Genomic DNA, 11,724 nt, shown 5'->3' with positions numbered 1-11,724 from the left:
GAGGATCAAATGAGAGAACTGTAAAAAGCACTTAGCAAAAGTTTCTTGGTACACACTAAATGCTCTGTAAATACTTGCTCTCTTTCTCCCACAACAAAAACAGCAAACACTGTTTTCTGTTTTAAATATGAACAGTTATCATTTAATGAGTACTGCAAACATGAGGAATTATACCCTGATGTCAGAAAATGTGGGTTTCAGCCCTAGCACTGCTCCTAATTAGCTTCGTGACCCTAATGATGATTTCTTATCTGCACAATGAAGCGTATAAGAAGGGGCTGGGGTGGAGTATAAGACTAAATGCATCTGAGGTACCTCCTAGCTCTAACACTGTAGGATAGAAAATCACAGCTACAGCCTTGTAACAACGAAGCCAAAAGCTGTGGGCAAAGAAACCCCATGTGTGCTCAAGGTGGCTTTCCCATGTCCCTACTCTAAAAAACCTCAGTGCTTGTGCTTTTTTTCCCTTGAGGAAGGGAGAGTGATAGATATCTATAGAGCAAGCTCTAGATAGATAAAACCTCAGAATTAGAACAACAAAGCCTAGTGAATATAGAGTTGATCTTGGAGAAGGGATGACCTGGGCTTAAAAACAAAACCCCAGCCTTTCCAACTCTAATGGAACCCAAAGCATTCTTATTGAAACACTTGTTTGGAGAAAAGAGTTACACTAGGAATCCAAATTCTACTGCTAGTAAAAAAAATATAGTGAGGATTAGATTACACTAATGTTCAGTCAGCATCAATTTACCCGTCAACAAATGACCACCACCCAATTGCCAACAGACTACTCTGACAACAAACGTGTATTGCTAGTTTCTGATAACTTCAAATCAATCACCAACAGCCCCCTAAAACAAGAAACAGGACTGACATTTTTCATTTCTGAATATTCTTAAGTATGTATATAAATATACATACGTGTGTGTACGTATGTATGAATACATCAAATGAATCTTGGCTGAGATTTGAAAATAATTAATTCTAAAATTGTGTGGAATTAATTCTGCTAAAAGAAGCCTGTACAAATATTAGGCTCAGAGTGGAGAATACTGCTTTACTTTTAGGTTTTGGAGCAACAGCACCAGAGAGATGGCTCTCTTCTTTGACTCATTAAGCACATGCCTCTCGCCAATTTCTAATCATCAAGAAAACCCAAGTTGAGGCATGTCTTCCTGGGAATGAATCTGAAGCCCTTTGCTCCTGGGCTCTATCTTCCCTAAGTCACCATCGGACCCTTAGGGTTAGGCTCCTGTTTGAAGGTATGGGGTGGGGCATCAGAAAAGAACACCAGTCAGCAAGTTCAGTCTTAGCTGCTGACTCAGGAGGACAGCCCCAAGCCTGCTAAGTGAGCTGTCTTCTGAGTGGAGGTCTCTCCAAAGCAGCACCCTCCAGAGAAGGCCTGAAAGACTGAGCATATCCCTGCAGGCCAAATGAAACAGATGCCTGGCCCAAACCTCAGATACTACACAAACAAGCTGCTGGCCTTGGAGAGCCAGTCCAACACGAAGCCAGCCAGAATTTAAATCCATCCACAATCCCAGCCTCCTGGTAGCTTTTTATTGTTATTAACATCCAGGACATTTCCTCCAGTGTCACTTCACAGCGATTCCCTGCATCTAAACAAAGAAACAAACTAATCCAGCCCAGGGTTGTCTCACTGGAACTGTATTTAAAAAATTCGTGCTAGTGTCATTGATTTCTCCCCTGAATTAGTGAAAAGAAGTTCTAAAAGGTGAGCTGCCCTACATTGGACTGACCCAGCTGTGCCAGGAATTTGTTTGGGGCTAACTAGCAACAAGCCTGAAAATCTGGTTGCGTAAATACGTACAGAGCTGATTCATTAAGTCCCTGTTCTGGCCCTCAACCCAGTGCATCTCTACCACTGTGTCGTCGTTTGCCTCCTTTCTGACATTTATTAAACACTTGAACAGATAATGTCCGGGAGCCCCTTGAGAATTTTTCTCTCTTCCAGCCACTGTATTGGCAACTTCTTCAAGAGCATCTAGCTCCTCAGTGCCACAGAAAGAGCCCCTTCCACTTTCTAAAACCTCTGTCCTTCCCTTTTTCTCAGTCCCTTCCTCCTCCATTGGTTCCTGGCTATTGTCTGGGTGGTGACTTTCGGACACAGCTGTTTCAGGCCCACACAGGGCAGGCCTGGATGGAGAGCTCTCTGCAGGGCTCCTGGTCCAATCTGGGTTATTTTCCATCTCTTTAGGCATAGGTTTCTCCTCTTCCATAGCTTGAATGAAGTCTTCAGAGGCTCTAGGAACTTCTCTCAATTGCCTCACTCTGTCTCTTTTCTTTCTCCTTAAATGAACCCAAGAGTTTTCTATGGCTGTTAGGAATAGACTAACTTCCTCTTTTCCACAGGGGACCCGTTTATGCTGGACCTATTTGAAGGAAAAAATAAAATTTCATAGACATCAACTCTGTATCCCCTCTTGCTGCCCCCCAAAATAGATCAGGAGAAACATTTTCATCTCCTAAATCAGGTACCTTCAGATCAGTGAGGATTTTTTCAAGCCACGTTATAATAACTGCTATGCCTTCCACAGTCTCCGAGCCCACAGCAGAAGCTTTGAGGGATAACTCTTTCATTGTGGCGGCTAATACTACAAATGTAATGGGCTTCCTAGGCTTTTCTAGTTTTCTTCTCTTAGATGGAGGTGACTGAAAGAAAAAGAAGAGGAGTGGGATGGGATTAGTAGATAAAAAATTATCTAAAACATCCATATCTAAACATCCATACACACACACACAGAGTGAAATTTCACTAACACCTTAGTTGATAAAAAATCAGTCAACAACAGGTAATTCCCTTATCTGCTGTGGCCAAAGTAAACTCATATCATTCCATTCAATTCAGCAGATCTGAATAAAAGTATCAGTTAAAGATATGTGCCAGACAATGACATCCCTATACCTAGAATTGGAGTAGGGGGGAAAGACTGTACAGAGAAGTAAATATAAAATATATACTAAGCCATTTCAAGACTGGGGAAAGGAAGAGCACCAATGGCTCGGGGGTGGGCATGGGGGGTTGGGGAGAAAGGAAGGTCTCATGCAAGAGATAGGACTTCATTTCAGGAAAGAACAAGAGCCCTGGGGATATGATGTGCCCTGTTCTAAAGGAACTGCATGCACCTGGATCATCAATTTCTAATTTGTGTTTCAACGTCTGTAGAAGCTTGGAATAAGCCAGAGATTTCCAGAGTTTGTCTTTCATTTCCAATGAGAGCCACAGGTATCATAGGTTGAATCCTACTGGATAGCAGGAACAAGCTAGCTAGCTAATAAGCTGGCACTATCCTTAATGGAACCAATGGATTCTTCATCTCTCCAAATTTCCATGAAAATGCTGAACTTAGAAGCTGGTTTTACCCAAATTAAGTCCGTAAGCCTGTCATCCCTTTCTTTCTTCTTCCTCAAGCATGGAATCTAAATCTTTCCTAGACATACCCACTAGAGGGACTCAAATACCACATTCAAGCTCAATTACGTCACCATATTTTTTTTTTCTTAAAAATGAAAGCATCTCCCTAGATTGGTCTCATCCAGAAGCAATGTTTTTAAAATATATTTTATGGCTATTTAGCTTCTCCCCCCCCCCCGCCAAAAAAAAATCTTACTATAGTCACATCAGAGACTTAAAACTCAAAGCCATATAAAGATGAAGACAAGAGTGAGGACCCTGGAGACTGAGCAGAGTGGTACACAAAGACCAGAAGGTCAAACAATTTTGAAACGCTTCCATTCCAAAAGGAACCAGTGCTATTTTCAGGCAATCCTAGATCCACATTTCACAGAGGAGGAAACAGAACAAAAAGGCCCAATTACTTGCTGAAAGTCCCAGGGGCATTCTAAGCAGAACCACTTTTACTAGATCAGAACTGTTTTAGGCAGAAAACTGAAGGTACAGGGCGGCAAGTTTCTTCCTCCAATACAGACACATGGGGAAAGCCATGATATTTCTATACTGAGGATTTTTCAATGTAACAATTTCCAACAACTCTTTAAGGCTTATCTTTAAATTAACAAGCAGATTAAACAAAACAGCATGACATGAAGAAATGCTTTAAAACAACAACAAGCGGATTTGACTATTTACCAGAAGCCAATCAAAAGCACTCTGGGGAAATGACAACCAGTGGGTTCTGTGCTGGGCCCAAGCCTGGGCTTGCTTTGCTAACACTTCCAGACAAGATCAGACAGATTCAGATTTGACATTTGAGAGAGTAGTGTTGTAATGACTTAATAACATAGTAAGGGAAAAAGTAACCGTTCATGAGTGTGCCAGTAGCTTTCAAGTATCTCCTGGCCAAGAATATAAAAATCCAAGTATTAAACTAGTTACATTGTACTTGAAGCTATAAAAAGTGGGTAACAGAATCAAGTTCCATGTTTCACCTTTAAACAGAGAGACAGAGAATGTGTGTGTATGCACACACACGAGTGTACTGGGCCCTGTGACACAATCAAGATCCTACTGGAAGCAGTTACTACCCAAGTGCCATTCCTGGGATTCATTCTGGTTCTTTAAAGTGCCTGACCATGGAGATAAAGAGCAGCAGGGCAGTTTCCTGAACTTATTCTCTAGTCCCTGAGAGGCTGAGTGAAGTAGATTTCCCAAAGGAACTGCCCCCCCCGCCCCCAACCCTGCCACCACACTCTAGAGATGGATGGAGGAAACCAAAACCCTGTTCATTTGGCCTCCTCTGCTGTTACCTGCTTTTCCAAAGCCTAAGGCAGGTCAGATCCAACAAGACAAAAACATTAAACTGCTGATCTAGGTTTAAATAACAGACCTCCCCGTCCCAAATGGGGCTCCATATTCTAATCTGCCTTAGGATATTATGTCATCAGAAATATCAGATTTGCTTACAGTTTGCTTTTTCACTAAGAAGAAAAAATATATTTCAAACTGAGTTTTACACCAGTCCTGAGGCTTAAACAGGCTAACAATTTCATTTTTTAAATAAATTTCCAAGCAAAGTTTTCATATAAATTAATGATGACAAACTTCAACATTGTTCAGAACAACAATATTCCTCCCTCCCTCTCATCCTGATGTGGACTCTGACATGTTGAAAATCCTTTTTACTCCGTAGGGTCATATTAAAATGCAATAAATAGCAAGGGCAGGTCTTAAGAAAGCACCACATAAATTTATCCACAAAGATCCCTTATATTAGCATAGTTTCCTGCTTCTTCACATGTGTCCTGTGAATGGGAAATCTTACAGATAGATGGCTTTGTCTTTGCTTCACCAGCAATTAAAATTTGACTTATTTTGCTAACATTAAGATCTAAAGTCATCACCACAGAGATCTATTTCAAGTCCTCAAACAGCAACAATCTAGTTTAGCAGGCAAGGTGCACTTAAATAATTCAAAATTTTAAAGTCTAAAAATCAATGTTTTACAACTGGGTAATCCAGTTTAATGCAAAGGACCAGTGCCCACTTTACAATTTATGTCAGATTAGAAGGCCCCTTCCCCGTAATACCATGCAGCTAAAATTTACAACATAAAATCAGTCCCTTGGGTCATTTGCCCTCCAAAAAGGATTGTTTCTATCACAAACTGCATGGATTTAGTGGTTTACACAATAATTTTATCTGCTATTTGGTGACACTGTTCAGAACACAAAGAACTGGGGGGAGGGGTATCACAATAAGTTAAAATAATGAATATATTTGCTCAAATAATTTACTTAAAACCTACAAATTTTAAGATTTAAGAGTCTTAAGATTCTTTATACTCCCACTTTTGCCCTCACTTATAGATTTAACAATAGCTATGAATGAGATTTAAGTGAGATGCCTGTAGCTAACAGACTGTGACATATGGCCCTGGTCTGTTTGTTATAATCAACAGCAACTCTCAAGAAAACCAGGAGAAAGTAAGTGCTCTGATTTTAAAAAGAGGGAAAGAGAAACAGAGGGAACAAAGGGAGAGTGAGAGAGGAAAGGGAGAACAGAAAGAAGAAGAGAGAAGAGGGAGGGGAAGAGGAAGGAGTTAAGGGGAAGAAGGCTACTTAAGAAAAATCCTGAGAATGAAGACTCTTTGCACCCAGGTTCTGACAGATAAGAGTCGGTAGAAACAAGAGATTGGCCCTGAAGAAAGACAACTGAGGTGAGGAGGGATGCATGAGATGGCCCTGCAACACCCCCAGCCCCCCCCCCCATGACTCTGAAGCTGTTACAGAGGTAAGAACAGAAAAATTCATCTTGGCAACAGGGCACGTTCTCTGCCACTCTTTACAGAAACTGCATTTGGATGTTCTTCCTTGAGAGAACAAAAGGACCAGTGCCAACACAAGCATTAGGGGCAACAAAGACTAGAACTTCTGGGTGGACATAGCTGGTACATTTTTTACATTTCATCAAAAAGTCCTACTTGATTCATTCAAATCTTATTAAGTGCCTACTATAGGCATGCATACCCTAGTAAGATCTAACATATGAATTTAACTTAAATATTTGAATCAACAAAGAAGCCCTCAAAGAGCTGAAAGAAATCCAAGCCAGTACCCTGAAGGCATCCAAGCAGGAAGTTATATACTTATATTTTTTCTTTAAAAGAAACATGCCAGAATTTATATAACCCAAAGCAACGCAAACTGGCCCCTTCAAAACAATCACTATGCAGCTATGCCTTAGTTCAAGTCTGAGCTGATTTAAATAGCTCAAGTCACAGGAAGAACTAACCTCAATATTTTATGGTTACACCTTCCTTTTTAGAAGAATACAACCCAGTTTTTCCACTCAAGTCCAAACCCTCATCGTGGAACAGAGGTGGACCAGGGTTCTCCTCAGACACAGCTGAAAAGTCTTAGAGCACAGTCCTGGGAGCTGTCATCTGAGAACCAGGAGATAACAGCCAGCAGGGGAAGAATTTGTTTTTAACACACTATGACTAACTCTGCTACATACTGACTAAAGAGAAGGGTTAGTGTTCACTATCAGTGGAAGGAAAATCTTCATAGATAAAAGTCACAGCTCTTTTCCAGCTGGGGTATAACTATGACTCCGGCTTGGTTATTTACTTTTTTCACCAAACATGGTTCTGAATGACTTATTGGCTACTCCAAAACCCACCATCAAAGACTTAAATTTGTCCTCATGAGGTTAATATTCTGAAGGGATTCCTCAAGAGAAATTCCAAAGCAGCTCTGAGAAAAAGGACAACATTTAAAAGGATAACAGATATTGTGAAGCATTTTTGGACTGAGTGGTCAGGGAAAAATTAAATTCAATGTCCACATATAAATGTGAATTCTTCCCAGATGTCTGGGAAGTATCTGACACACAGACACACAGCAGGCATTTAATACATCCCTGTGACCTACTCTGCTCTTGTTTTCACCTTTCATTGCCTTGTTTACACTAATGTGGTTACAAAATTAAATACAAATTTATTTTTTATGTGGGCAGGGGAAAAATTCTTAACATACCATCCCTTCCCCCCTGCCACTGCAGAAGGACAGGTGTATTAAAGAGGTTCAATCTCATGCTACTGTCCTGATACAAGGCAGGATGTTTAAGGAGGTGTGATTTGTAATATTTTTTGTGCTGCTGGGCAGCAATCCAAACACATCCAAGTACCTGCCAGGGCTCTGGAGGAAAGCAGACAACAGGCTTAAAAGGAATAAAAAGGCTTGCCTCTCCTCTCCCTTTTTCTTGTATTGAGGATTCAATGGATTATATGGAAACCATACCAATGAACACGGGCCTGGCCTCCTACATTGTGCTGATCTTTCCCCCTCCCAGCATGATCCACCCCTCCTTCACCTACATTCCACCCATTCTTGATCTCAGGGCACCTCGAGCCCAGACTGGTTTTTTACCTATTCTAATGAGCATCACTCATGCCAGCAGTTACTCACATACCGTCTTCTCCTGCAAAAACCCAATACATACATGGCTTTTCTCTCTACCAAAATTATGAAAAAACTGCTTGAAAATGAGGACGAGATCCTAGACATTTCTCTTCTGTTCCCTGTAATTCTAGGAACATAAAAAATACTTGCTGAATTGGAGAGAAAGTTGACAGAAAGCAGGATCTTCTTTTAATAGCTCCCTCAGCCTGGAATCCTCATCCTGGGATGGTGGCAGGGCCAATGGCCAAGGGACCATATCTACCTGAGAAATTTTAACTTACTTTTGCCTTATATGACACTATAGAAGTGAAAAATTCAGTTTAGTCAACTAGTTACAATTTTAACTATATATATGCACATATTTTTTTTAATATTAAACTGACACACTCTGCCAATCTTTAAGATAACTGAGTGGTTTCTCAAAGACAAGATCACTGTACCTGGATAGTGCTGCTTATGGTTCTATGAAAGACCAGACTCACCAAACACTTTAGTTACATTCAATGCAACCTGTGCATGGATCACTAAGAAAACTAAACCATAAACTGGCTGACACGACAGAACAATCAAAGAATTGGGGAAGGTTGGCAGTTTGGGCAATATGCAAGACAATTTGGATGACAAAACATTATTTTGAAAGAATGCTACTTAAGTGTTGTACATGTCACTCAGAGGTTTGGGAAACTTATTAATAAATGTCTAGTTTGTATGCCTTCTGAAAACATAAATGCAGGATCACTAAATGATCCTGCCTCTGGAGGTCTGCTCACTTCCCATGTTGGACTCCATGGCCTCCAAGGGTCCTCCCACCTTTTTTGGGGGGGTCTTTCATGCCTCTTCCCTGATCAGCTATGAGATTTCAACCTGAATCTGCAACTGGCTCATGATCTTTGTAAACTTATGGTACAAACCAAGAAAGCCTCCACTTTCTCCAAGATCTCAGGAAAGTGGGCGGCATCAGTGCCCTAAGGACTCTAATCCAATTCTTCCACGTCAGGTCTTCTCCCTAGTTGGGGATGATGATGCTCCACTCTCTCTCACTCTGGGGGGAGAGCTGTTCTTGAGCCACCTTAACCCTAACAAATGCATTCTATCTGGTTTCCTCACGGCAATGTCCTAATAGGAGAGCCCTAGGCTTAAAGGAAGACCCCCTAAAGATGTCTCTTTGAGACCAAGTATGAGACATACTTTAAGAAAATCCTCCAAGCAAATAAGACCATGCATAACTCAATAGCTAGTCTTGGGGACAGGGGAGAGGTTTCCTTAAACTCCAAGTGTCAAACTTCCTAAAAGGGCAGAAATATAGCACTTCTCCCTTGGGGTGCCTATAAAAAAGGAATGGGCCAAAGAAGAAACACTAAGCTTCTTGCTAGAATTCTGAAAAGAACAGTTGCTAAAATATGTTCCCTCATCAGAAATGATTCTGCAAAAATTCTATCAACATCAGGACCCGTCTTTTTGTTGCTAAGATAAATCCAGACAACAGGATCTACAGGCTTAGCAAAGGCACTTGACTTGGCAGTAAAAATCAGATTTTTCTTAACGTTCAGCATCAACAGAAATGAGTCAGTAGGCCTGGGATAAGTGAAAACAGAAGTTGCCGTAGAAACTTGCATGCTTACACTAAAATGGCTTAAGATAAAAAAAAAAAAAGGAAAGCAAGAAGTAGGCCAATATTTCTGCTTAAGTGACTCTCTAGGCTTCCTCTCCCGTCTCTTCCAGATCCAGGGCTAAATGAGGTGAGCAGTTCTAAACAATGGGTAGGGGGAGGCTGCTAAAGGACAATGCAACCACAACCAAACCCCAAACCATATGTTCCCTGTTCACCTAGCCCACCAGAGAAAGCAGGGCTGGGTATATTCAGGCAATAGCAGAGACACACACAGACACAGACATACGGACACACAGATCCAGCATGCCAGTCTTAAGAAACTGTTGCTGGATTGCTATGAATCAGAAACTGCCACTTTTCCTAGAGCAGATTAAGTGCATCTAATGGAACATTTGGGAATGTAGTATTGACTGGGCTGGGGGGGAGGGGGAGATGACCAGTACTCTAGCATAGGAAAAATCTGAAACCTTTAGGAAATGGCATTCTGGGGCAACTAGGTGGCACGGTGAATACAGCACCAGCCCTGCAGTCAGGAGGACCTGAGTTCAAATCCCCCCTCAGACACTTAACACTAGCCTTGTGACCTTGGGCAAGTCACTTAACCCAATTGCCCTGCCTTCCCCCCTCAAAAAAAAAAAAGGAAACAGCATTCCTTCATTGTGAGAAACTGAACAGGACTTAAAAGGCAGGGCAGCAGCCTGGCCACCACTTCTGAAAGATCAGCTGCAGATACAGAAAGAGCCCTTTGGGGTTCCTGAGACCTCACCAATTTTTTAAGACATATAGAAATCCACAACCACACACAGAGGCCAGGAGGACTCCAGTCTCTGAGCTAGCATAGGCTTTGCCAGAGCTAATTATCAGCTTTTCTAGCTGAGATGTCAATGGATGTAGGAAGCAGGTGCTGTTTGCCTCTACTGCAGCTGTTGGGTCAGCCTAGGAAGAAAGCAGTGCACTAAGAACACCTTTAACCATTTGGGGGCAAGTCTTTTTTGGGGGGAAACAGAGCACCTCTCAGTCCTTTCTTTCTTTAGACTTTTTATGGGCAGGGGGGAACGCAATTAGGGTTAAGTGACTTGCCCAGGGTCCCACAGTCAGTCAGAGGCCAGATTAAAACTCAGATCCTCCTGACTTCAGGGCAGTTGCTCTATCAACTGTACCACCTAACCACCCTACTACTGGCACGTCTTATACCACTTGTGCCCTCCAGTTCAAAAGGAAGGTTCTTAGGGTCTTAGTCTGGCCTCAGACAGAACTGACCTTCATGGCTGCTGGCAGGAGGGAGGCATTAACCAAAGGCACCTTTCCAGCCAATGAATTCTCTCTATACAATAGAGAACAATCACCTAGAGTGCATCAGGCAACCTTCCAACGCCTTCAAAGGTCTGCCCAAAGTTGCCAAAACAGAAGCAAGAAACTTTGTTTCAATACACCGCCCCCTCCCGCCCACTCAACCAGCCCTACAGGGGAAAGAGGAGTCAGGGAGCCCCTAGAACCACAGCCCTCAAGCTTCCAGTTCAGTCACTCAGGCAATACAGTGATGACCACCAGCTGCTCCATCCCCATCTCTCCATGCAGCAGTGTACACCGACAGACTCGGACCCAAAGTGTTCTCCAACACAAAGCAGGCCTCTGAACTGGCTTCTGACACAAAGAAGTTAGGCCATCTAGTGAGGGGTAGAAGGCTGAAGGGCATGGATACTCCTGTCCTCCAAGGCATGAAAAGTCAAGTACCAGCATCATGGATGGAGGAGGAGAGGGATTAGGTTCAGATCCCACTTCACTACCTAGATGGCCTTAGTTAAGCCACTTCTCCGGGCCTCAGTTTTCTTGTCTATACTATAAGGAGGCTTGGGCTAAATGATCTGTCAAGAGTCCTTTCCAATCTGAATCTATGATCCAATGGACCAAATATTTCTGATTAATGATGTGAAATACAGGAGGGGAAAATGGAGACTAAAAAGAAAACTAACTGCTGACACCTTACACCTTCGCCTCCTGCCATTCTGATTCCTCAGATCAACTGTGGCTACCACCTTGTATTCCACCACTCTGGCCTCAAAGAGAACCTGGGACTGAGCAAGGAAGCTTGGCTGCTGACAACCCCTGTTCTGCTCCACCCTCATGTGATTAAAGGTTAGGGTGGAAGATATTCACTAAGTGAAAGAAAAAAGCCTATAAACTGAAATTCCAGGAATATATTTTCAAATTTGTATGGAGTCAGGTCC

At 42.2% G+C, this 11,724-nt stretch overlaps 1 protein-coding gene across 1 annotated transcript in view; it reads right to left on the bottom strand.

Moving 5' to 3' along the window:
• Positions 1–1,545: 1,545 nt before the first annotated feature.
• The window catches only part of METTL16 (methyltransferase 16, RNA N6-adenosine), a 47,576-nt gene continuing 37,397 nt past the window's right edge, over positions 1,546–11,724 (bottom strand). Inside the window, exons 10-11 of the mRNA XM_069089632.1 lie at positions 2,500–2,673; positions 1,546–2,393 (exon numbers count right to left, since the gene is read on the bottom strand). Of these exons, the coding sequence (XP_068945733.1) occupies positions 1,788–2,393; positions 2,500–2,673 (780 nt within the window). The 3' untranslated portion in view covers positions 1,546–1,787. The remainder of the gene's footprint in view (positions 2,394–2,499; positions 2,674–11,724) is intronic.

Source organism: Petaurus breviceps, unplaced genomic scaffold (assembly GCF_028583685.1).
Source record: "Petaurus breviceps papuanus isolate PSGF00001 unplaced genomic scaffold, PetGlider_PUasm1.0 186, whole genome shotgun sequence".
Taxonomy (NCBI): Eukaryota; Metazoa; Chordata; class Mammalia; order Diprotodontia; family Petauridae; genus Petaurus; species Petaurus breviceps.
The sequence above is the reverse complement of the archived record's forward strand: the minus strand, read 5'-3'. Positions and strand labels throughout refer to the sequence as shown.